The sequence below is a fragment of the Gopherus flavomarginatus genome, chromosome 2, assembly GCF_025201925.1.
Source record: "Gopherus flavomarginatus isolate rGopFla2 chromosome 2, rGopFla2.mat.asm, whole genome shotgun sequence".
NCBI lineage: Eukaryota > Metazoa > Chordata > Testudines > Testudinidae > Gopherus > Gopherus flavomarginatus.
The window spans coordinates 302,979,020-303,006,264 of NC_066618.1; the positions used below are offsets into that span (position 1 = coordinate 302,979,020).

General features: G+C 49.0%; 1 protein-coding gene across 3 annotated transcripts in view; it reads right to left on the bottom strand.

The window, feature by feature from the left end:
* The window catches only part of IQANK1 (IQ motif and ankyrin repeat containing 1), a 184,822-nt gene that overhangs the window by 88,263 nt on the left and 69,314 nt on the right, over positions 1-27,245 (bottom strand). Inside the window, exons 5-6 of one of the 3 annotated variants that reach the window (XM_050939359.1) lie at positions 19,195-19,363; positions 13,520-13,704 (exon numbers count right to left, since the gene is read on the bottom strand). In XM_050939359.1, the coding sequence (XP_050795316.1) occupies positions 13,520-13,704; positions 19,195-19,363 (354 nt within the window). Of the gene's footprint in view, positions 1-13,519; positions 13,712-19,194; positions 19,364-27,245 lie in introns of all 3 variants that reach the window. The other 2 variants (XM_050939358.1, XM_050939360.1) reach the window with 2 other exon arrangements.

The window sequence follows — 27,245 nt, forward strand, 5'->3', positions numbered from 1 at the left end:
CGGCTAAGGAGGGCTTGCTGATTGGACACCAGGAGCTGGAGAGCTCCCGCAGAGTAAACTTTACGCCCAAGCAAGTCCATATGCCTCGCGTCCTTCGAGTTAGGGACTGGGACCTGCTGGCCATGGTGCTCCCTCTCGTTAACCGACTGGACGACGAGGGAGCAAGGAGGAGGATGTACATACAGATATTCATAGCCCTTTGAGGGCACCATGTACTTGCGCTCTACTCCTCGCGCAGCGGGCGGAACAGAGGCCAGAGACTGCCATATTGTAGTGGCATTGGCCTGTATGGTTTTGATAAATGGGAGAGCCACTCTAGTGGGGGCATCGGATGACAGTATGTCCACCACTGGATCTTGGACCTCCGGGACCTCCTCGGCTTGCAAGTTCATGTTCTGTGCAACCCCGCCTGAGGAGGTCCTGGTGGGCCCTGAGGTCAACTGGAGGAGGGCTGGCCGACGAGGTTCCAGCCACCGCCTCGTCCGGGGAGGACGAAGATGAGAGACCTGGAACAAGCGGGTCTGAAGAAAGCTCCGCCTGAAGTATCATGTCCGTCTCCCTGGGGAGTTCGGAGTCCTCTGGCTAGGTCACCCCTTCCTCCATAGCAGGAGGAGGAGGGCAGGTAATCGTGGCCTCCAGTGCCCTGTGTTCTGAAGCCGTCGAACGCGGTGTACCTGGGGGAGGGCCTTGGGCTTGATGGTATGCCCAGGGTGTCCAGAATCCCCACTGCTGCGGACCATGATCCTGAGGCTGGGGCTTGCAGAACAAGGCAGCAGGCACGTGGGTGTCCAGGGCGTATACACTGTCAGCCTGAGAGGACAGGGACGGCTGTCGAGATGGCCAAGGAGGAGCCGAGCGAGGCTGGTATGAGTCCCTCGCTCCCGTCATTGGAGACCTCCTCGGTGCCGGGGATCGGTACCAGGAATCATATCGGTGCCGAGACCGAGACCGGGACCTGCAACCAGCGCGGTGCCGGGAGGTCGACCTGGATCTCAATCGTCTGTGATGGGACCGGCTGCGAGAGTCTCGGTGCCGGGAGCGGTGCCTGGAGCCGGAGCGGTACCAGGAGTACCGACTGGGACAAGAGGTGGATCTGCGTCGCGAGTACGACCGGTGCCGCCTGGGTGAGTGGTGCCGGGACTGCGAGCGGCGTCGGGATCGGGACCGACCGCAAGACCTGGAGCGGTGCCGAGACCTGGACCGGGATCGGTGCCGGCTTGTCGACTCCAGCGAAGGAGGACTCATAGCGGCAGGCTTGCCTCTGGAATGGAGAACCCAAACCAGCGGTGCCGGGGGTTGAGGCAGGGCCGATTCAGTAATGGCAATAAGGTCCCTGGCTGAGGAGAATGTCTCCGGCGTGGAGGGGACCGTCAGCTCGACCACAGGTCTCACCGGGGAGCTCTCCTGGACCGGACTCGACGGCCCTATCAGGACCGGAGTCAACGGTACCACAGTCGTCGGTGCCGCGGCAGGGGTAGGCGCCGGGCGATCCGGGTGAGTCTGCACTGAAGGTGTGGAAGAAGTTGAAGGCCTTCGGTCAGGTCCCTGCACCGGAGAAGGCCGGTGCCGAGGTGTCTTGGCGGGGCCGGCGCGGTCCGGTGCCGGAGAAGCGCTGTCAGCGCTCGGTGCCAAGGACGGAGGGTTAAGGGCTGCCTCCATAAGGAGAGTCTTTAACCGAAAGTCCCTCTCCTTTTTAGTCCGCAGTTTAAAGGCCTTGCAAATGCGACACTTGTCGGAGATATGCAATTCCCCGAGGCACTTTAAGCAAGAGTCGTGGGGATCGCTTGTGGGCATCGGCTTTTTACAGGCCGAGCACGGTTTAAACCCTGGTGAACTGGGCATGGGCCCGGGCACCGGGTGCAGGGAAGGGCTAGAGCCCAAATCCCGCTAAATTATGTACAACAACTAACAAACAACAATAAACTATAAAACTAATATACTATGAACTAAGTGAACTATTCACAACAAGAGATCAGACGAACGGAGAGAAGCTAGGGAAGTGGAGGACAGCTAAGCCGTGCTCCACTGTTCCAACGACCGACACGGGTGGTAAGAAGGAACTGAGGAGCGGACGGGTCGGCAGGGGTATATATCCAGTGCCATGCCGGTGCCACTCCAGGGGGCGACCTGCCGACCCACCAGAGTTGCTAGGGTAAAAATCTTCCGACGAGCGTGCATGCGCGGCGCGCACACCTAACTGGAATGGATATGAGCAATCACTCGAAGAAGAACAGGACAATCCCGATAGTCGGGACGTCTAGTCACCCTACAGACTTGGGCGGGAAAAGGGGGAGGAAGCCAGAGAATGTAGGAATTCTTTAAAAATAAATAAACCAGTATTTATTTTATCTACATCCATTTACTTTCAGTCCTATTTCCTTGTAAGTTTCCCTTTGCGTACTCAAAGCCTTTTTATTCTCTAGAAAGTCCAAAGTCTTCATAGGGAGGCAGAGCCCAGCCTGTGCCCAAACTCAGTACCTTCTTTTCCAAGGTGTTACTGCGCCTCAGACAATGATCTGGTGCTGTCTTTAAAACTCCCCTCTCTGGAATTGTTCCCCCAACCTCAGAATGAGGTGGGGCTGATTTATGTAAGTCTCAGATCCCTTCCACTCCCAGCAGCTTCTGAGACGATTTGTGATTGATTAGAGCCAGCTGAACCACACCCTAGTTCTAATTTTCTGGGATAGTCCACTACCTACAGATTCTTGGGGTTGTTTGGATTTTTTACACCCTTGTGACAATTCATTCTCTCATAGTCACACATATAAGAGCAACCTGCTGGGCTAGCGGGTGGTCTACTGTTGCTCTCCTTTGTGCAGGCTGTGGTCTCCCTCCTTTCTAGAACATCACGCTATCATCATACAAGCTGAGTTCTGTCCAGAGGGAAGGAGGTCTCAGCCCCATCTCATCTGGGCAGGAAATGCTGTGTATGCATCTTTCCCACTCAAACTATGATGGAAGTGGCTTCAGCATGTCCACTGAGTCCACTTTTCATGTGGTGTCAGCAAAGGCCCTCATGCAGAGATAGCAACTAATTGCCCCTCTTTTTTTTTCTTCTCATGTGTTGAACAAATGGCTGCCCAACCTCATAACACAGCCTCTCCCCCTCACACATTCCCTTCTTCCTCTATCCTCTCCCTCATTACATCTGCTCCTTTCATTCATTCTCCTTCCTGCCTCTTCATTCATTCCAGATCCTACATTCATTCCAATGAGACTTTATTAGCATGACAAGCTACAGAAGTGTTTCTAAAGTGCAGGACCGGCGTTAGTGTTTTTAGCGCCCTAGGTGCATGGCCATTTCGCCGCCCCGCGCGTGGGTCCGCGGCTCCGGTGGAGCTGCTGCAGCCATGCCTGCGGGAGGTCCACCGGTGCCGCAGGAGCAGCAGACCGTCCGCAGGAATGCCTGCGGCAGCTCCACTGGAGCCGCGGGACCAGGGGACCCTCCGCAGGCACGACTATGGCAGGTCCACCGGAGCCGCCTGCCACCCCCCACCGGCAAAATACCACCCCCCAATAATCCTGGCGCCCTAGGCGATTGCCTAGGCCGCCTAAATGGAAGCGCCGGCCCTGCCAAAGTGGAAGGCAGAGACAGACTGCTCAGGTCTCTGTCAGGAGTGGATGCAACCTACCCACAATAGGATCTCACACTGCATCTGAGGTTTCAACTTTTGCCCATTTATCATTCCTATCCATTCCTGAGCTGCCAGCAGGTTGCTTCACAGCATGATGCTCTATCACTCTTTTTTTTCTCACAGTCAAGAACAGTTTTCCTCATCACTTTTTGATGACACATCTTTATGATACCTGATAACCTGAAAAAACATCCGTCTTGCTCTTTTTCTTACTTGCAATATTGGCCTAGAAAATGTTTGTCTCAATCTCTTCTCTCACATTGGCTGCACAGTCGCTCTTTTCTGAGTTTAAACACTTTCTCTCCACTATTCTCCACTTTCCTTATCCCTCTCTTCCCCATCTCCTTCATCATGTTTGTTAAATTTGAGTGCTCAGTCATTCATTCTGCACACAGAAAAAGAAAGAGGCCACAAGTAGATGTGCAGTGCCTCTGGTCTCTTTCCTTTCTTGGCCACTCACGATCATCAGAGCCAGAAGCTGAGTCCCCCCCACAGCTGAGTCCCATTGAATACTAATTAGGGATTGGATTTAACATACTAATAACCTTGTAATGGATGTCTAGCCATGATGACCTCCTCTCCTCATTATAAGCTAAATAGTTTAAAAATTCACACAATTTACATTCTTGCTCTTAAAAGAAAACATAAAAATGATGATCAATGAGGGGTATGTATTGATGTGTAACAGATTTGCTGAACTGGAAAACTGAAACCAAATAGTAATTTTTTTTTTCTATGAGCAAATGGTGAACTTCAAAATAGCTGAGTCCCATTTCCCTGGTACAGTGAAGCACCCCTCAGAGGGGCTCCTCATAGTGGAAGGCCAGTCCTCCCAGGGCCCCCTGGGCAAGCTAAGAAGTTTTTCCTTTTCCCTTGCCTCCATCCCCCCACCATTAGAGCCAGAAGAGCAACAAGGTCCTCTTCAGCACAGCAGGGGCCTGGTTGCCTCTGGTGGCAGGTGTTGGGCCAGCCATGTCTTCTTTCTGCTGGAGGCTTTCTGGAGTCTCAGACAAACAGTACTGCATTGGTTTCACTTGAGTCATATTTTCAAACTTTACTTTTTTTTTAAATGGAAGTGGAGGTTCTGGCTTCAAGTGATTTCAGGATCTGGGGCCTTAGGTATAGGTTTATAATGCCTATGTAAAGTAAGTTATGGAAAACGATCCACAGTCATAGCCTGAGTAGCAGGCTCCTACCCCACTAATATCAGAAGGGCTGACTTCACCAAATTTCTATTTTCTGAAGGGAAAAGGGATTTGGGGGTGAAGGTAGGAGGACTGACTACCAGGAGGGAGATGTTGGAACATAACTAAAAGAAAGGCAATTGATCAGTGTGTGAAGATGGGAGGGGCACAAGAGAAATTAATAGGTAATGCTATAATTTAGTCATGAGTATTTTTAGTAAAAATCATGGACAGGTTATAGAATCACAGAATATCACGATTGGAAGAGACCTCAGGAGGTCATCTAGTCCAACCCCCTGTTCAAAGCAGAACCAACCACAACTAAATCATCCCAGCCAGGGTTTTGTCAAGCTGGGCCTTGGAAACCTTTAAGGATGGAGATTCCACCACCTCCCTAGGTAACCCATTCCAGTGCTTCACCACCCTCCTAGTGAAATAGTGTTTCCTAATATACAACCTAGACCTCTCCCACTGCAACTTGAGACCATTGCTCCTTGTTCCGTCATCTGCCACCACTGAGAACTGCCTAGGTCCATCCTCTTCGGAACCTCCCTTCAGGTAGCTGAAGGCTGCTATCAAATCCACCCTCACTCTTCTCTTCTGCAGACTAAATAAGCCCAGTTCCCTCAGCCTCTCCTCATAAATCATGTGTCCCAGCCCCTTGATCATTTCATTGCCCTCCGCTGGACTTTCTCCAATTTGTCCACATTCTTTCTGTAGTAGGGGGCCCAAAACTGGACGCAATACTCCAGGTGTGGCCTCACCAGTGCCGAAGAGAGGGGAATAATCACTTCCCTCAATCTGCTGACAATATTCTTATTAATACTGCCCAAAATGCCGTTGGCCTTCTTGGCAACAAGGGCACACTGCTGACTCATATCCAGCATCTCATCCACTGTAATACCCAAGTCCTTTTTTGAAGAACTGTTGCTTAGCCAGTCAGTCCCCAGCCTGTAGCAGTGCATTAACTGAGGAACTCCAAAATATGGAACAACATTTCTGGAAATGCAGGCTCAAACCTGTGACGGAGTAGGGAGTATTAATCTGGTAATGTTGCATTGGAGTTTTACTAGTTTACTGTCTTCTGCTAACATAGGGCATGCCTCTGTTTTCCTGGGGTACTGCACCAATACTAGATGGTGATGGGAAATAATGGGGTGACTTAACTAAGGGATGATACTTGAAGGCCAGCATATAAACGATGGTGACTGCCCTTCGTAACCTGAGCCCAGGATGGGGTTGGGACCAAGTGACACCTTCTGCCCAGGAAACTGGACAAAGGCTGGAGACGGGGTCGGGGGTGTGGCTGGGGGAGGCAGCAGGAAGAGGTTTCAGTTTGGAGCTGGCTGGAGAGATGGGAGGGAGGCCCAGAACCCAGGTCTGGGCTCCCCACCCCACAAGAGGGATCTGACTGAGGGGTCCTATTTTCTGTACCTACATGCTCTGTTTAGACTGTGTTCCTGTCGTCTAATAGAAGCCTATGAAGCCTCTGTTCATTGACTGAGCCTTAGTCAGGGGGTGGGGCTATCAGGAAGGCCAGGGCTTTAAAAGCTGTGAGTGACCAGGAAGCTTTGTGAACAGAGGCCACTAACAGGGAGTTTCGAGAGGGAGTTTGGAAGGGGAGTGGGAAGGGGGCGAGGTACACTTGCAGTTCTTTAAAACCTTTAAACTAAACTATAATTAAAACTTCTTGATTTAAACAAAAACCCTATCATTAACCTTGGTAGCTGTAGGAGAGAATGCACGCAGACGCCCAGCAGCAGAATGGGGGCTATCCTGTTTATTGTGCTCAGTGTAGCATGTATGATTACCTGCCCTGTGAGCGGGTGGCGTATGTGTGCATTTAGTGCAAGGAGCTCCTGGCCCTCAGAGACCGTGTATGGGCTTTGGAGGCCAGGGTCGCGGAACTGGAGGAGCTAAGGGAGACAGAGAGTTATGATGAGGCTTTCTGGGACACCTCCGGTCAGACAGCCCCTGCACTGTTGAGGAGGATGAAAGGCCCAGGGAAGCAGAGCTGTCAACGGGAGCAGAGGGAAACCTTCCCATAGTTGGGACCTTCCTTCCAGATGGTGCTGGGGTTGCCTCTCGCATTGAGGTTACCTCTCCTGGGGAGGGAACTCCAGTCACTAGGAAAAGGCAGGTGTTAGTAGTGGGAGATTTGATCATTAGAAACATAGATAGCTGGGTTTGTGATGACCAGGAGAACTGTATGGTGATTTGCCTGCCTGGTGCAAAGGGTGCAGATCTCTCGAGGCATCTAGATAGACTTTCGTGTAGTGCTGGGGAGGAGTCAGTGGTCATGGTACATGTGAATACCAAGGACAGAGGGAAAGGTAGGAGAGACGTCCTGGAGGCCAAATTTAGGCTGCTAGGAAAGAGACTGAAATCCAGGACCTCTACATTCTCGGAAATGTTTTCAGTTCCACGCACAAGGCCAGGTAGGCAGGCAGGGTCTCAATGTGCGGATGAGACGATGGTGTAGAGAGGAGGGATTTAGATTTATTAAGAACTGGGGAAACTTTTGGGATGGGGGAGCCTATACAGGAAGGATGGGCTCCACCTAAACTATATGAACAGCTATACTGGGTCAGACCAAAGGTCCATCTAGCCCAGTATCCTGTCTACTGACAGTGGCCAATGCCAGGTGCCCCAGAAGGAGTGAACTTAACAGGTAATGATCACGTGATCTCTCTCCTGCCATCCATCTCCACCCTCTACAGCACTGATGAAGCTGGACGCAGCACTGAGGCACTCCCCACAGCCTGTGGTGCCACCACCTGTCCTAGTAGTGCAGAGTGCTCAGAGGTGGGCACCAACACCCGCACCTGTAGCAGCAACAGCAGCACCGACCACTTCGGTGCCAAAACTACTGGTACTCCGTACCATTTCCTACAACGCCACAATTCGGCACCAATTTCTCTCTGGTATGCACAGTACCATGCCAGCCTGCTTCACCATTGGCTTTTCCGCCTAGTGAGGAGGAAGATAATGAGGAGGGGGATGCCTTTTTCTCGGACCACTCTTCTCCCATCCAAACTCCTACACCCTTAGGCCCACCCATGCAGACTAAATCCATCCACAAGATGGGCACCCAGTCCTGGTCTGATCACCTATGGCTACCACCACCTATGCCTTTTCCCCACACAGTGGCCTTATTGGGACCCTGGGCAGCATACAGGGGACAATACCCCAGGCAACCGAGTTCCTACAGGGAAAAGATTAGGAGTTCCCCACCAGCCTCAGTGTAGCACCATCAGTGCCCCCTGAGAAGAGCTTTAAGGAACAGGAGGAAGCCTTGGAACAGGAGATGATGCCTCCAACCAACATTTCCTCTTCCTCCCCAAACAAGGCCATAATGCCTCCACCATCCACAGCTACTGCTGATTTCAAACACTTTGAGGATCTGTTCAAGAGAATCTCAGATTCCCTAGAGATCCCTCTATAAGACATCCCACAGTCAAAACATAAATTACTGGATGTTCTACACATCTCATCTTCATCAAAAATAGCGCTTCCTATAAATGATGTGCTGATGGAACCAGCCAAAGACATATGGTAGACTCAGGCAACTATACCACCCACCTGTAAGAAGGCAGATAAAAAGGGGATGGACTTTTTATTTTCTCACTCAGCACCAAACTCTCTAGTTGTTGACGCAGTCTATCAGTGCAGTAAACAACATAATTTCAGATCTGTGCCATACAACAAAGAATGGAAGCGACTAGACCTTTTTGGCCACAAGGCCTACTCATCAGCCACTCTGCAATTCTGGATTGCCAATTACGTCACATTGATGGCTAAATACAACCAAATCAATTTATTCTAAATTAATTGACTTTATTGATTGTATCCCAGAAGACACAAAAGGGAGCAATTCAAAACCATCATATCCTTTGATATGACAAACACGGCAGCACGCTCCTCTAGTCACGTGCCAAGCATCATGGCTCCACCTATCTGACTTCCCCAGGGAGGTGCAATGCATGGTGGAGGACCTCCCCTTTGATGGCCAAAAGCTGTTTGCCACAAAGATGGATGAGACCCTCCACATCCTGAAGGATTCTCAGGCAACCCTTTGTACTGTGGGTATATATACACCTGCAATGTGGAAAAAACCAGGGGGTAGATACTGTCCTTCTCAGTGCACATTTCTTCCCCATACACATAAAAACTGAGGCAATGTGATTCACAACGACAGAAGCAGAGACTTCCAAGACATCAACCAGCTCCACCCATCAGCGTCCCAACAACTCTTGTCGAAACAACAATTTTGAGAGTTTGGTCAAAGGCCTGAACAACCTACTCCATTCATCAGTGCTCACTCCATCTCTGACCATCCCCCGTTTTGGATACTGTTTCACCCCTTTCTATTCAGCATGGAAACCCACTACCATGGACAAATGAGTTCTAGAAATAATCCATACAGGCTATACAATACTGTTTATTTCCACGACCCCTGCCCACCGTCCTTCCCCGTCCCCCTTCAGGGATGCTTCTCATGAACAGCTTCTATGGCAAGAAGTAAAACACCTCTTGCATCTGGGTGCTGTAGATATGCTGGAGGGTAGGAATAGGGTCCAGAGTGACCTAGGCAAATTGGAGGATTGGGCCAAAAGAAATCTGATGAGGTTCAACAAGGACAAGTGCAGAGTCCTGCACTTAGGACGGAAGAATCCCATGCACTGCTACAGCCTGGGGACCAACTGGCTAAGCAGCAGTTCTGCAAAAAAGGATCTGGGTATTATAGTGGATGAGAAGCTGGATATGAGTCAGCAGCATGCCTCATTGCCAAGAAGGTCAACGGCATATTGGGCTGTATTAGTAGGAGCCCTGCCAGCAGATCGAGGGAAGTGATTATTCCCCTTTATTCAGCACTGGTGAGGCACTGGTGAGGCGTCCAGTTTTGGTCCCTCCCACTACAGAAGAGATGTGGACAAGTTGGAGAGATTCCAGCGGAGGGCAATGAAAATGATTAGGGGCCTGGGACACATGACTTACGAGTAAAGGCTGAGGGAACTGGGCTTATTTAGTCTGTAGAAGAGAAGAGGGAGTGGGGATTTGACCTCAGCCTTCAATTACCTGAAAAGGGGTTCCAAAGAGGATGGACCTAGGCAGTTCTCAGTGGTGGCAGATGACAGAACAAGGAGCAATGGTCTCAAGTTGCAGTGGGGGAGGTCTAGGTTGGATATCAGGAAACACTATTTCACTAGGAGGGTGGTGAAGCACTGGAATGGGTTACCTAGGGAGGTGGTGGAATCTTCATCCTTAGAAGTTTTCAAGATCTGGCTTGACAAAGCCCTGGATGGGATGATTTAGTTGCGGTTGGTCCTGCTTTGAGCAGGGGGTTGGATTAGATGACCTCCTGAGGTCTCTTCCAACCCTAATACAGTAATCTATGAAACACCCTTTACCTGTAGACTCAGGGCTTAATCTTTTGTGGGTTTATGGGGTCTCTCACCAGCAAAAGAGCCCCACACAGTAATACCCCACTCAAGCTCCACCTATTAACAATTAGCAAAACAGAATGCACACACCATACAGACAATGCTCACCACTCCTAACAAGACAGATGAACCCTTCCTGATGGCCAGCCAGGATCAGATCCATCTGGGGGACTCCAGCCTCTGCACGGTGCCACTGGCAGAGTGCTGAGGTCTGGCAGCCACGACCTCGGGGCTGTTTCCTGGAGTTGGCTCCGTTAGAGCACCCCCTTTCCAACCCTAATGTTCTATGATTCTATGATGAGGAAATTTCAGATAGGATTAATTGTTCTCCCTCATCTGCCTGATCTTTATCGCTCTCCTCCTCCTGTCTCTAGCATCTGAGGCTACAGGAATTGACCAGTTTGGGAGAAAGGGATCTAGTTCTGGGGAGGGGGGTGGGAGGCAGGTATGGGATCACATGCCCTGAGGTGTCCAGTAAGGCCAAGGTCAATAGGCATATGGACACTGCACTGGTAGACTGTAGCGAGGTGGTGTGGCTCCCCTCCCCCTCAGGGAGGGTCGAGCCCCGTCGGACACCTAAGGGGGTGGGGCTACAGGGCAGCGAGCCCGCCCCTCAAAGGGTCAGGCGGTGACCCAGAAGTATAAAAGCCGGCCATCAGAGCTCAGTTGGAATCCAGCCACCGTCGGGAGCAGACCTGCTAGAGGGAGCTCGTGACTGGGAAGCCGCTGGGACCCAGGGCAGTTGCCCTAACTGGCTGGAGCTTCCCCGCACCCGTTACTGGGAGGAACCCCTGGAGCTTCCCTGCGCCCGCTACGAGGAGGAGCTGCCGGAGCCACCCCGTCCCTGCTGTTACCCCAAGGAACCCCCGGAGCAAGCCTGGCCGGACTTCCTGGAGGAGCTGCCGGACCTACCGCCCAGCCCCGGCCAGGAGGAGCCCATGTTACTGGACTTCCCGGGAGCTGGCACCATGGACCAGGTAGGCCCGGAGGGGGAAATTGGAAGTAGCCCAGGGGCAGCCGACCCCAGTCAGGCTGCAGACGTACCTGAACCGATGTCAGTGTGTTGCCGTCAGGAACCCCACTGACCGTTAGCAGTGACAGCCGCTATTAGGGCCCCGGGCTGGAACGCAGTGGAGTGGGAGGGCCTTCGTTCCCCCTGCCACCCTCTCAAGGGTGGCAGACTCCCCCTCCCCCTGGCCTAAGGAGGCCACTCAGATTAGTCTGTGTTTGGTGCCCTGCCCGAACCGAGGGCTGGGCCCCTTTAGACTTGTATTATTGCTCAGCCCTGCAGCAGAGGGCCTGGGCTCCTAACTGATTTGTATGGTTGCTTAGCCCTGCAGCAGAGGGCCTGAGCTCCCCTGAACTTTGTGTTTGCTCAGCCCTGCAGCAGAGGGCCTGGGCCCCTAACTGACTTGTATGGTTGCTTATCCCTGCAGCAGAGGGCCCGAGCTCCTAACTGACTTGTATTATTGCTCAGCCCTGCAGCAGAGGGCCTGAGCCCTCACTAACTCGGTGTGTCGGTGCTCAGCCTTGCAGCAGAAGGCTGGAGCCCCCAGGCGACTGTGCAGTGTCACTCAGCCCTGAAGAATAGGGCAGGACCCGACTACGTGTAGCAGGCCGGTATGGCTCCCCTCCACCCTCAGGGAGGGTTGAGCCCTGGTCGCACAACATTACATAGACACACCAGGGGGCCTATGAGATTCATGCCATTTCCTGTCACAAGACCAGTCCCTAGAGTCCCTCCCAAATTCCCACTGTAATCCCCATAGAAGGGAGGGAGGGTGAGCAAGTGGGAGATGAGCCCCTACTGCGCATTGACTGTGAGAATGAAAAGGAGTACACCTGCTCTGAAGGTGAGGCTAAACTTTGAAGTGTACGATGTCCCCTCCACTCTGGTATTGATGGAGTTGATACCGCTGACACTTATCATCTGCAGTACAAAGGTCTTGGTGACTGGTGGCCTAGCCAGCCTCACCTTCAACCTGTCTAGCAATGATGACTCCAGTATCTGCTCTACAGCTAAATCCCATGGTACCACAGGGACTGTACCTATGAACTGGGTGCCAATGAACAAGTTACTGAAGCTATTAGTATATTGAGGCTGATGCTGGAGGAAGGGCAGTCCACATGTTTAGTGGGTATCACTGGTACATGTTTAACTGTTAGCACAGAGGCAGCAGGGGGACTTTTGTCAGGCTATTGGCTGTTCTTTGACTGTTGAGACTGAGATGACTATGATGCTTACAGACTAACAAATAATTAATTAATAATAGTAAGAGCTTGTCTACACGGCAAGTTAACATATGGGAAGCCAGGATGTGAATCTACAGTGTACTAGCTTGCCATGCATTATCTCACTGCATGGCCAGGTCCTAAGAACTTTAACACTAATGCTGGCAGAGAAGCAAGTGGACACTGCAGGGATTCTGTCTCACTACCAGGGGGCAGCTGTATTAGTCTGTATCCACAAAAACAACAAGGAGCCAGTGGCACCTTAAAGACTAACAGATTTATTTGGGCACAAGCTTTCGTGGGTAACAAACCAATTGGTGGTCAGTATAATAATGTCTGCATCTGTAATTTTGCACTCCATGCATCTGAAGAAGTGGGCTTGTTACCCATGAAAGCTTATTCCCAAATAAATCTGTTCGTCTTTAAGGTGCCACTGGACTCCTTGTTGTTTTTGTCTCACTACCATTAGTGGTAGGAAGGCACTGAGGGACAGTAGGGCACCTCCATACTTGATGGCCTTGGGTTGTGGAGAGGCAAGGACATCCAGAGCACAGGCATGGCCCCAACGGACTCTGTTGGCCCAAAGAGTCCAGTCTCCTATGCATGGTACACATGTGCACAAAGGCTACAATCCATGTGGACAAACATATGAAGAAACCACTTGATTACTGTGCTGGGGATTCTGCTAGTGGAGGATTTAACACAGCCCCTCCTAACTATTTACCACCTTGGAGATCTCTCCCACATGGATATCAATTCTGGACCTCCAATGGACTGTTTTAGGGGTTAATTACCTTTTAAGGATTGAATCTTGCCCTCTTATCCCCACTACAGCAAGTAAGGGAGTATGAGTTGAGTACTGAAGTGCAATTAGACACATAGCACATTAGCTGACCCCACAATCTAGCCAAGCTATCTTTCATAACATTGTTTATACAAGTTGCTGTGAGTCTTGTTCTGTTGAATCTCAGGCAGTTCCCGTTTCAGTTGTGGCCTATTTCCTTCCACCACCACAATTTCGTACCTTGCAGTTGGGATTGGCTCCATTTTCTATCAGCAGCTTGATAGCACTGGGGTGGCCACCTCCTGCTGCCTCCGAAAGGGGGGTGTTCCCATTAGCGTCAGTGCACTCCACCATGTTGATGTGATTACAGAGATGCGTGGCCTTCCTTTTTTCATTGGTACCCACACCATTCTTAGTATCCAAATCTGACACCTGGATAGAAACACACAAATGGAGAATATAAACATGGAGAATGCAAAAAGAATGCCTTCTGCTCTGGGTACCCCGGGAATTGTGTATTAGCTGAAAGATTAACCAAGAGAGATTTTTGGATACAGTTTATTTACATTGTGAAGTTTCAGGTATGTTCCAGATACACACAAACCATACTCCCTGCATCAAAGAGCTCACAATCAAAGCAGGCAGAAAGAGATTAGAGGCAGGAAGAGACAAACACAGCATAGACTCATAGACTCATAGACTCATAGGTCAGAAGGGACCAATCTGATCATCTAGTCTGACCTCCTGCACAAGGCAGGCCACAGAACCCCACCCATCCAATTTTATACAACCCCTATCCCAGGACCGAGTTATTGAAATCCTCAAAAATGGTTTGAAGACCTCAAGCTGCAGAGACACCACCAGCAAGCGACCCGTGCCCCACGCTGCAGGGGAAGGCGAAAAACCTCCAGGGCACCTGCCAATCCGCCCTGGAGGAAAATTCCTTCCCGACCCCAAATATGGCGATCAGCTAAACCCTGAGCATGTGGGCAAGAGTCACCAGCCAGCACCCAAGAAGGAGTTCTCCGCAGCAACTCAGTACCCATCGCATGCAACATCTCCCCGCAGACCATTGAGCAGACCTGTCTGGTGGTAATTCAAGATCAATTGCCGAAATTGACAATCCTATCATAACATCCCCTCCATATACTTATCAAGCTTTGTCTTAAAGCCAGGAAAGTCTTTTGCCCCTACTACTTCCCTCGGAAGGCTATTCCAGAACTTCACTCCCCTAATGGTCAGAAACCTTCGTCTAATTTCAAGTCTAAACTTCCTAATATCCAGTTTATACCCATTCGTCCTCGTGGCTACATTAGTACTAAACTTAAATAATTCCTCTCCCTCCCTAACGTTAACCCCCTTGATATATTTATATAGGGCGAGCATATCCCCCCTCAGCCTTCTTTTGGCCAGGCTAAACAAGCCAAGCTCTTTGAGTCTCCTTTCATAAGGCAGTTTTTCCATTCCTCGGATCATCCTCGTAGCCCGTCTCTGAACCTGTTCCAGTTTGAATTCATCCTTCTTGAACATGGGACACCAGAACTGCACACAGTATTCCAGATGGGGTCTCACCAACGCCGTATACAACGGTACTAACACCTCCTTATCCTTGCAGGAAATACCCCGCCTGATGCATCCCAAAATCGCATTTGCTTTTTTAACAGCCGTATCACATTGGCGACTCATAGTCATCCTGCTATCAACCAGTACCCCAAGGTCCTTCTCTTCCTCCGTCGCTTCCAACTGATGCGCCCCCAACGTATATCCAAAATTCTTATTATTAATTCCTAAATGCATGACCTTGCACTTTTCACTATTGTATTTCATCCTATTTCTATTACTCCAGTTTACAAGGTGGTTCAGATCTTCTTGAATAGTATCCCTGTCCTTCTCCGTGTTAGCAATACCCCCCAGCTTCGTGTCATCCGCGAACTTTATTAGCACATTCCCGCTCTTTGTGCCAAGGTCAGTAATAAAAAGGTTAAATAAGATCGGTCCCAAGACCGATCCTTGAGGGACTCCACTGGTGACCTCCTTCCAGTCCGACAGTTCACCTTTCAATACGACCCTCTGGAGTCTCCCCCTTAACCAGTTCCTTATCCACCTTACAACTTTCATATTCACTCCCAGCTTTTCCAATTTAACTAACAGCTCCCCGTGCGGAACCGTGTCGAACGCCTTACTGAAATCTAGGTAAATTATATCTACCGCATTTCCTTTATCTAAGTAATCCGTCACCTTCTCAAAGAAGGAGATCAGATTGGTTTGGCACGATCTACCTTTAGTAAATCCGTGTTGCAGTTCGTCCCAATTACCATTGACCTCTATGTCCTTAACTACTTTCTCCCTTAAAATTTTTTCCAAGACCTTACATACTACAGACGTCAAGCTAACAGGCCTATAATTACCCGGATCACTCTTTTTCCCTTTCTTAAAAATAGGAACTACATTAGCAATCCTCCAGTCATACGGCACAACACCCGAGATTATCGATTGCTTAAAAATTCTCGCTAACGGGCTCGCAATTTCACGCACCAGTTCCTTTAATATCCTCGGGTGGAGATTGTCCGGGCCCTCCGACTTCGACCCATCAAGCTGTTCAAGTACGGCCTCTACCTCAGTTGCAGTAATATCCACTTCCATATCCACATTCCCGTTTATCATCCCTCCATCATCGCAAGGTTCCTCACTAGTCTTATTAAAAACCGAGGCAAAGTACTTGTTTAGATGTTGGGCCATGCCTAGGTTATCCTTAACCTCCATTCCATCCTCAGTGTATAGCGGCCCCACTTCTTCTTTCTTTGTTTTCTTCTTATTTATGTGGCTGTAGAACCTTTTACTATTGGTTTTGATTCCCTTTGCAAGTTCCAGTTCAATGCGGCTTTTAGCCTTCCTCACTTTATCCCTACATGTTCTGACCTCAGCAAGGTAGCTTTCTTTACTGATCCTGCCTTCCTTCCACTCCCTGTAAGCTTTCTGCTTTTGTCTAATCCCCTCTCTGAGTTGCTTGCTCATCCAGTTTGGCCTGCAACTCCTGCCCATGGTTCTTTTCCCCTTTCTCGGGATGCAGGCTTCCGACAGTCTCCGCAGCTGGGACTTAAAGTAATTCCAGGCCTCCTCCACATTTAAATCCACTAATTCCTCCGTCCAATCCACTTCCCTAACTAATTTCCTTAACTCTTTAAAATTAGCCCTCGAGAAGTCAAAAACCCTAATCGCAGATCTACATTTGTTTATCCTTCCATCTAGTTTGAACTGAATCAGCTCATGATCACTCGAACCAAGGTTGTCCCCTACCACCATTTCTTCTACGAGGTCCTCACTGCTCACCAACACCAAGTCTAGAATGGCATCCCCTCTCGTAGGTGCTTCAACTACTTGATGAAGAAATCCATCCGCTATCACATCCAGAAAAATCCGACCCCTATTATTCGTGCAAGTACTCGTCCTCCAGTCTATGTCCGGGAAGTTGAAGTCCCCCATAATCACACATTTCCCCTTTGTGTTTACTTCATTAAAGACATTAAAGAGGTCTCTATCCATATCCCAATCCGATCCCGGCGGTCTGTAGCACACCCCAAGCACTATCTCAGGGGAAGCTCTAGTTGCTTTTTTACCCAGCGTGATTTTTGCCCAGACGGACTCCGTGTTATCCATTCCATTGCATCTTATTTCGCTACATTTAATTTCATCATTGATGTACAAGGCTACTCCCCCACCTTTGCCTTTCTTCCTGTCTTTTCTGAACAGCACATAGCCTTCAATACCCGTGCTCCAGTCATGAGTACTATTCCACCAGGTTTCGGTAATCCCTATAATATCCGGCTTGACTTCCTGCACGAGTAACTCCAGTTCCTCCATCTTGTTACCTAGGCTCCTCGCATTAGTGTACAAACCTTTTAATTTTCGGTGTTTGGCGTCAGTGACATTCTTTCCCCCGTCCTGCACAAACTGTCTGCCACCAGCATCACCCGTTACTCTGGTTTCTACTCCACTATTCCTCCTTGGATCAAATCTTGGGGCCACAAGGGTATCCCCGCTCACTTTGTTTACTTCCCTCTCCAGGTTATGTTCTGGCGTGGAGATCTCCCGAACATTTCCCAACCATCTCCCCCAACTTTCTAGTTTAAAGCCCTCTTGATGAGGTCGGCGAGCCTCCATCCTAGAATCCTATTTCCCTCCTTGCTGAGATGAAGTCCATCCTGAGCAAACAGTCGTCTATCCGTAAATGCGTCCCAGTGACCGTACATCCCAAAGCCCTCCTTATAACACCACTCCCTGAGCCATCTGTTGATCGCCATAATCTTGTCCCTCCTTCGTCGCCCCGCTCTAGGAACCGGCAGAATCCCACTGAAGATCACCTGAGCCTCGATGTCTTTAAGCCTCTTCCCCAGTCTGAAATAGTCCTCCTTGATACTGTCCAGTGAGTAACTAGCTGTATCGTTCGTTCCCACATGAAGGATAATCAATGGATTTTTTCCCGCTCCCGCTAAGATCGTATTCAGGCTCAAGTCCACATCCTGTATCTTAGCCCCCGGCAGACAGCACACTCTTCTGTTCTCCCGATCCGGTCTAGTTACAGGCCTGTCTACTCTTCTCAGTAGAGAGTCTCCAATCACGTAGACTTGCCTTTTCCTGGTGACAATGCGATTCTCCGGTCTATCCCCCACAGCAGCTGGCCGTGATTCCTCCCGATTTGTATTCGACCTCACAATCCTCCTAGGGCTCGTACTTGATGTCGCCTCCACTGACTGCTCCCCTCCATCTGCAGGACTAGCTGCTTGCCTCTTCTTCCTTGCCGTAACTCCTTCAGCAGCCCGCTGTGTTCCATCTTCATTTCCCAACTCAGCAAACCTATTCCTGAGTTCTATTTGTCCATCGCTGGCCCGTCTTATCCTTTGTCTGGTTCTCCTAGTGACATGCTTCCACCGTCCACTTTCCTCACCCAGCAGTCCCTCCTCAGAATCCTTAGGTCCTGCTTTTGTCCGCTCGCCTGAGCTTGTCCCCTGTGCCTCATCAAGTCTGTGTTCCATCATCTGCTCAAATCCCCTTCTAAACTCAGCCAGAGTTTCCACTTGCATCTCCAGTCCCCTTACCTTTTCCTCCAGCAGCTCTATCAGACGACACTTCATGCAGATGAAACTCCTTTCAGGTGCTCCTTCTAGGACCATGTACATGCCGCAGCTGCCGCACCCAGTCATCCTCAGTGTGTCTGCACCTGCTGCCTCTGCCTCCATCGTAGCGGTGCAACTCTGTGCCTGGCAATCCACGCCTCACACCGCACCGCAGGCCACCGACCAGCGCAGGGCTGCCTCTTCCCTGGTCTGCCTTCCCGGTTCCTCTGCCTTGCTCTCCCCTGCAACCTCCCCCTGGAAACTCCCACTGAAACTCCCCTGTTAGCCGCTCTGTTCGCCGCCGACTGTGCCGCTGCCTGAGTGCCTGGCTCCTTATATAGGACCCCTAATCAGGTAAGCCCCGCCCCCAACTCAGGGCTCAGCCTCGCTCTCAGCACACAGCCCCTAGCAGCCTGCACACACACTCACTCACACACAAACACCACAAACTACAAGAACCACAAAAACCTGCTCCTCCAACAGCACTCCCACTGAAACTCCCCTGTTAGCCGCTCTGATGATGCAACCCAGATGCATGGCAAACACCTTACTAGCTCCCTACTTCATTTATGTTTTGTCCTTTGTTACCTAATGAACAAGTCTCTGAGGGGAGGAACCAGGAGGCTTGGGGCCTCTTGCATAAAGCATGTTTCAGAAGGAATCATTTCTACAGCCTTCAGCAATGGACTATGATCGAAATCAATACATTTGGAAATGAACAGAGCTCACGGAAAAGGACATGAGGTCCTCCCTTTCTTATGTGTATTCCAGTTCCTATTGAACCTCTTCCCTGCCAAGTACTAACTTCCTTTAGCACAGCCTTCATCTCTTCCACATCCCCATCAAATGCCGCCTCCAGCATCCGTTTCTTCCTTTGTTGTATTTCTCGTTGCTGCTTCTTTTTTTCTTCCTCTTTCTGTCTCTCTCGTTCAGCTTCTTCCTGCTCCTTCTTCACCATCGCAGTGAAGGCCTGCAATAAAACAGTCATTGCAGCTCTAAACTCAAAGGGACTCTCAGCCATGTGCAGCAGAAAACAGAGGCTCCAAGCACCCCCATGAAAAGGGAAGTGGGCTGAAGTAGGGTTGCCAACACTCCCAGACTGGCCAGGAGTCTCCTGGAATTGGCCTCAATCTCCTGGTGACTATTAAAGGCAATCCAGGAGATTTTAATAGGCCAAAGTCCAGTTGGCGGCGCAGCAAGTCTAAGGCAGACTCCCTACCTGCTCTGGCTCCGCGCAGCTCCCAGAAGCAGTTGACATGTTCAGCTCCTATGTGCAAGAGCAGCCAGGGGGTCTCTGAGCGCTGTCCCCAATAGGAGCTGTGGGGGCGGTGCCTGCAGGCAGGGGGCGGTGTGCAGAGCCACCTGGCCACCCCTGAGCCTAGGAGCCAAGTATGCCGTCCACTTCCGAGAGCTGCCCAAGGTAAGCACTGCCTGGCTGGAACCCATAACCCTTACCCCCTCCTGCACTCCTACCTCAGCCCTGATCCCCCTCCTACACCCAAACTCCCTCTCAGAACCTGCATCCTGCACCTCCTCCCGCACCCAGCCCTGAACCCCCTCCTGCACCCAAACTCTGTCCCAGAGCCCAAACTGCACACCCCCTCCTGTACCCCAACCCTCTGCCCCAGGCTCAGCCTGGAGCCCCCTCCCGCACTCTGAACCCCTTGGCCCCACTCCCCAGCCCAGAGCCACACACACACCTGCACCCAACCGCCTGCCCCAGTCCGGTGAAAGTGAGTGAGGGTGGGGGACAGCGACTGATGGAGGGACAGGGGATGAAGTGAGCGGGGAATGGCGCCTTGGAGAAGGGACTTGGCAGGGATGTTGGGTTTGTGCGATTAGACAATTGGCAACCCTAGGCTGAAGATGGTTTCTTCATTGTTATTATAATTAAGTTATAATAATAACTTATTAAACTTATTATTATAATAACAACAGAAATGCGGACATAGCAGAGGTGCTTAATGACTTCTTTGTTTCGGTTTTCACCAAGATGGTTGGTGGTGACTGGACGTTTAACATAGTGAATGCCAGTGAAAATTAGGTAGGATCAGAAGAGGCTATAATAGGGAAAGAACAAGTTAAATATTACTTGGACAAATAAGATGTCTTCAAGTCACCAGGGCCTGATGAAAATGCATCCTAGAATATTCAAGGAACTGAGTGAGGATATATCTGAGCCATTAGCAATTATCTTTGAAAAGTCATGGTAGATGGGAGATGTCATAAACAGATGGTTAAGGGTTAATGTCTCTTTTACCTGTAAAGGGTTAAGAAGCTCAGTAAACCTGGCTGACACCTGACCAGAGGACCAATAGGGGGACAAGATACTTTCAGATCTTGGTGGAGGGAAGTCTTTGTTCGTGCTGTTCGTTTTGTTCATTGTTCGCTCTTGCGGCTAAGAGGGAGCAGACTGTACACCCGGTGTTCCCAATCTTTCTGAATCAGTCTTTCATGTTTCAAAATTGTAAGTATAGCCAGGTAAGGCAGATTAGTCTTATGTTTGTTTTCTTAACTTGTAAATGTTTTCCTTTTTCTGGAAGGATTTTTACCTCTGTTTGCTGTAACTTTGAATCTAAGGCTGGAGGGGGAGGTCCCTCTAGTCTATATGAATCTGAATACCTGTAAAGCATTTTCCATCCTGATTTTACAGAAATAAATTTTTACCTTTTCTTTCTTTAATTAAAAGCTTTCTTTTTAAGAACCTGATTGATTTTTCCTTGTTTTGGAATCCAAGGGTTTGAGTCTAAACTCACCAGGGATTGGTGGGGGGAAAAGGAAGGGAATGGTTAATTCCTCTTTGTTTTAAGATCCAAGGAGTTTGGATCTGTATAGCTTCCCAAGGCAACCCAGGGAGGGGAAAGTCTTGGGGGGAGGGAAGGAGGTGGGATGGTTTATTTCTCCTTGTTTTAAGACCCAAGGGGTTTGGGTCTTGGGTGCCCCAGGGAAGGTTTTGGGGGAACAGGAAGTGTGCCAAACACTATATTTTTGGCTGGTGGCAGCGTACCAGATCTAAGCTAGGAATTAAGCTTAGAAGTGATCATGCAGATCCCCACTTTTTGGATGCTAAAGTTCAAAGTGGGGAAAAAAACCTTGACAAGAGAGATTCCAGAAGACTGGAAAGGGCAAATATAGTGCCAATCTATAGAAAGGGAAATAAGGACAACCCAGGGAATTACAGATGAGTCGGCTTAACTTCTGTACCCGGAAAGATAAAGGAGCAAATAATTAAGCAATCAATTTGCAAACATCTAGAAGATAATAAGGTAATAAATAAACAAGTCAGCATGGATTTGTCAAGAAGAAATTGTGTCAAACCAATCTGATATCTTTCTTTAACAGGGTAACAAGCCTTGTGGATGGGGGGAAGCAGTAGTTGTGGTACATCTTGACCTCAGTAAGGCTTTTGATACTGTCTCACATGACATTCTCATAAACAAACTAGGTAAATGCAAACCTAGATGGAGCTACTATAAGGTTGGAAAACCATTTCCAGAGAGTAGTTAACAGTGGTTCATAATCATGCTGGAAGGGCCTAACAAGTGGGGTCCCGCAGGGATCAGTTCTGTTCGATATCTTCATCAATGATTTGATAATGGCATAGAGAGTACACTTATACAGTTTGCGGACAATACTAAGCTGGGAGGGGTTGCAAGTGCTTTGGAGGACAGGATTACAATTCAAAAAGATCTGGACAAACTGGAAACATGGTCTGAAGTAAATAGGATGAAATTCAATAAGGACAAATGCAAAGTGCTCCATTTAGGAAGGAACAATCAGTTGCACACATAAAAAATGGAAAATGACTGCCTGGGAAGGAGTACTGCGGAAAGGGATCTGGGGGTCATAGTGGACCACATGCTAACTATGAGTCAATAGCGTAACACTGCTGCAAAAAAAATGAACGTCATTCTGGGATGTATTAGCAGGTGTGTTGTAAGCAAGACACGAGAAGTAATTCTGTTCTACTCTGCGCTGATTAGGCCTCAATTGGAGTATTATGCAAAGTTCTGGGTGCCATATTTCAGGAAGGATGTGGAGAAATTGGAGAGAGTCCAGAGAAGAGTGACAAAAATGATTAAAGGTCTAGAAAACATGACCTATGAGGGAAGATTGAAAAAATTAGGTTTGTTTAGTCTGGAAAAGAGAAGACTGAGAGGGGACATGATAACAGTTTTCAAGTATGTAAAAGGCTGTTACAAGGAGGAGGGAGGAAATTTGTTCTTCTTTACCTCTGAGGATAGGACAAGAAGCAATGGGCTTAAATTGCAGCAAGGAAGATTTAGGTTGGACGTTAGGAAAAACTTCCTAACTGTCAGGGTGGTTAAGCACTGGAATAAATTGCCTAGAGAGGTTGTGGAGTCTCCATTATTGGAGATTTTTAAGAGCAGATTAGACAAACACCTGTCAGGAATGGTCTAGATAATACTTAGTTCTGCCACAAGTGCTGGGGACTGGATTAGATGACTTCTCGAGATCCCTTCCAGTTCTATGATTCTATGATTCTTTATAATGCAGCAGCAGTGCAATGTTGTACACAATCATAACATAAGAAAGAGACCATGCCTTCCTCTAAGAGCTTATAGTCTAGGTGTACAGTAAGAGACATATGAATGATACAATAGACAGGGATGCACAAAGTAACACTGAGACAATTACAGTTTTCACAGGACAGCATGATACAAGGAGAAAAATTCTGAAGTTAGAGAGAGCTTTAATTAAGCAGATAAAGACATAAAATCCAATGTCTAGAAGTTGAAACTAGACAAATTTAAATGGAAAATAAGGCACACATTTTTAATAGGATAATTAAGCACTGGAACAGATTATGAAGGGATGTGATGGATTCTCTGTCACTTGAAATCTTTAAATCTAGATTGGGCATCTTTCTAAAAGAGATGCTCCAGTTCAACCACAAGTTACATAAGAATGGCCTTGCTGGGTCAGACCAATGGTCCATCTAGCCCAGCATCCTGTCTTCTGACAGCAGCTGGTGCCAGGTGCTTCAGAGGGAATGAACAGAACAGGCAATCACTGACTGATCCATTCCCTGTGTCCACTCCCAGCTTCTGGCAATCACAGTCTATGGACATCCAGAGCATGGGGTTGCATCCCTGACCATCTTGACTAATGGCCATTGATGGACCTATCCTTCATGAATACATCTAGTTCTTTTCTGAATCTTGAAGTTTTGGCTTCACAATGTCCCCTGGCAATGAGTCCCACAGGTTAACTGTGTGAAGACGTACACAAGTTACTGGGCTCAGGGTATGAATCATGAAGTGCAATTCTATCTCTTATGTTGTGCAGATCAGTCTAGAATCAGATGGTTATAATGGTCCCTTTTTTCCATCTAATTTATGAGATGCTGAGATACTACTTCAGGGGTGCGCACATTTTTTAGCCTGAGGGCCACATCTGGGTATAAAAATTGGATGGTGGGCCATGAATGCTCATGAAATTGGGGGTTGGGGTGTGGGAGGGGGTGAGGGCCCTGGCTGGGGGTGAAGGCGCTAAGGTGGGGCCAGAAATGAGTTCAGGGTGTGGGACGGGGCTCCGGCCTGGGGCAGGGGGCTGGGGTGTGTGTGTAAGGACTCTGGCTGGGAATGTGGGCTCTGGGGTGGAGCTGAGGATGAGGGGTTTGGGATGAAAGAAGGTGCTCCAGGCTGGGACCAAGAGGTTCAGAGGGTGGGAGGGGGATAAGGGCTGGGGCAGGTGGGCAGGGGGAAGTGGAAGGTGCCGGCTGGGGGTGCAGGCTCTGGAATGGGGCTGATGTGTTTGGGGTGCAGGAGGGTGCTCCGGGCTGGGACTGAGGGGTTGGGTGGCAGGAGAGGGATCAGGGCTGCGGCAGGTTGGGACAATGGGGGGGGCCCTCAGGGGTACAGGCTCCAGGTGACACTTACCTCAAGTAGCTCTCGGAAGCAGCGGCATGTCCCCCCTCTGGTTCCTATGCAGAGGCACAGAGCCGGCCATGCAGCTCTGCACGCTGCCCCATCCACAGGTGCCACCCCTGCAGCTCCCATTGGCCACAATTCCTGGCTGCACGGGTGGTGCTTGGGGAGGGGGCAGCGTGCAGAGACCCCTCTGGCTGTCCCAGCTGGAGCTCAAGGGCTGGATGAAAAGGCCTGATGGGCCGGATGTGGCTCACGGGCCTTAATTTGCCCCTCACGCCACCCCCGTGATATTTCTTTCATGTACCTCGAGCTCCAGGAGAGAAGCCTTAAGCCTCACCTTTTTAAGTGCGATTATTATTTTTGCAGCAGTTTGAAGCCTTCAGGGGTTGGACTTTGCCAGTTGAGAGAGCTCAAGCTTTTCTAGGAAAGCTGTTATCTTTGCTCTAGTGTCTCAACTTTCATTTTAAAAATGAAATATCTAGCCTTATGGTTGTGAAGACAATCTTCAAAATATTCCCCAACTTTAACCAATTCCATGAAGTCTGTCTGAGTCTGCAGGCAGACTGAAAAATAAAAAACGGTTGCCTACCTCTTGGTAACTGTTGTTCTTCGAGATATGTTGCTCATGTCAATTCCAAGTAGGTGTGTGAGTGCCGCATGCAATCACCGGAAGGTTTTTCCCCAGTGGTATCTGTAGGGTCAGCTCTGGAGCCCCCTGGAGTCACGCCTTCATGGTGCAGTTTATAGGGCCCTGCCGACACCCACCCCCCCAAAATCTCTTCAGTTCCTTCTCGCCAGCTGACTCCAATAGAGGGATAGGTGGGTGGGTATTAGAATGGACATAGCAACACATCTCGAAGAACAACAGTTTTGAAAAGGTATATAACTTTTTTTTTCTTCGAGTGCTTGCTCATATAGATTCCAAGTAGGTGACTCCCAAGCAGTCCCTAGACAGAGGGGTTGGAGGTCACGCAGCTTGCATCACTGATTCACTGATTGAAGTACTGCCCTTGCAAATGTGGCATTGTTTCTGATGAAGGGTTAAAATCCATGTGCATTTTATATAACAATCTGGTCTATGGATTGTGCCAGCTCTTTTCCAGACCCAAAGTCCAGAGTATGGTCAAGAGACCAGAGACCTAGCAAACAGTGATCAGCTAAGAGAAAGCTGGGGTAAACAGATAATCTTGTTTTGCTAAAATAAGACTAGTCAGCAAATTGCCAGGCTTTGGAGCTAAGAACTAAATAATTGCGTCTTATTCAGAGTTGCGCATTGAACAAAGAATCCCTGTTCCTATTGCGATAGTTTCTTCTGTAGGGAGATGTTCTTCCCACAGATCCAACCTTGAGTTTATGAAAAGTTGGCACATGTCAGTATAAGATATGGCATCCTCCCACCTCCCCTTCCAAGGGACCAATCCCTTGCCTTAAGACATAAAGGAGACAATTTTTATTGCCATATACTTTCACTGTTTCTTTGCTTTAACCCTTAGGAATGTACCTGGTGGACAATCAAAGGAGTTGCTCCATTCCTATGGACCCCAAATCAGAATTCAACATATATATTTTATACTAATAACATTTTATCAAAGTATTAATTAAATGTTAACTTGCTAACTTGAGACCATGGCTGGAGACATTATGTAACCTGTTAACCACTGGCTACTGTGCTATCTTGTCTTGCTGCAAAACTTATCCCAGGGTGCCTACCCCGTCACTTTCCCCCATCCATGGAAAATCTACATATTCTATTGTAATCAACTGATTGGCAGTGTGTCTGAGCCTAATAAGCAAGGTGACACTCCGCCAGCGCTGTGTGTAACAAACTCCTATGCTTGACCTTTACAGAGTGTAGATTTTTGTCCTTCATCTGACTTGCTGTACAATAGCATAATGCAAACTAAAGCTGTACATAGACGACCATAGCAAGTTAGCAAGTTAACATTTAATTAATACTTTGATAAAATGTTATTAGTATAAAATATATATGTATGTATATATGGGCCAAGAATGCTCACAAATGCAGCTCTAAGATTGGGACCTGTGCCAGAAATGCGGCTGAAAACATCTGAGCCCTAATGGAGTGTGCTGTCAGTGCGGGTGCATGTATCTTTGCCAAATCATAGCACGCACGAATACGAGATGTGATCCACAACGAGATTCTCTGGGATGACACCGGGCAGCCCTTCATTCTGTCAGCTATTGCTACAAAACACTGAGTTGTCTTCCAAAACAGTTTTGTCCTTTCAATATAAAAGGCAAATGCCTACCTAATGTCCAGGGAATGGAGTTTTCGCTCTCGGCTGTTGCCATGTGGCTTTAGGTAGAAAACCGAAGAAAGTGTCTTGGTTTGTGTGGAACTGTGAGACTACCTTCAGAAGGAAGGCTGGGTGAGGCTGTACTTAAACCTTGTCCTTACAGAACATCATGTTCAGATGTGAAGGCTTGAGTTCAGAGACCCTCCTGACTGAAGTGATAACTGCCAGGAAAGCCACTTTCCAGGATAGGTAGAGCAGTGAACAAGCCGCTAGAGGCTCAAACGGGGTCTCATTAATCTTGATTGTAAAAGATTGAGATCCCATGCAGGGATTGGTTGTCGCATTTGGGGGTATAACCTGTCCAGCCTCTTGAGAAAAACAGCCAACAATTGGGTTAGCAAAGACTGATTGGTCAGCCACCCAGGGGTGGCACACCAAAATCACAGCCCAGGGAACCTTTATGGAGGACCCTGACAGCTTGCTGTTTTAGGTGCAACAAATAGTTCAAAATGGAGGGTATTGATGACTGCAAGGTGAAGTCCCCTTCTGCTTTGACCAGATGGAAAATCTTTTCCACTTAGCCAGGTATGTGGCCCTAGTGGATGGTTTCCTGCTGCCGAGGACCTCTCTAACGGGTCGTGAGCATGCCAACTCCAAGGGGCTTAGCCATGGAGGTTCCATGCTGTGAGGTGGAGAGACT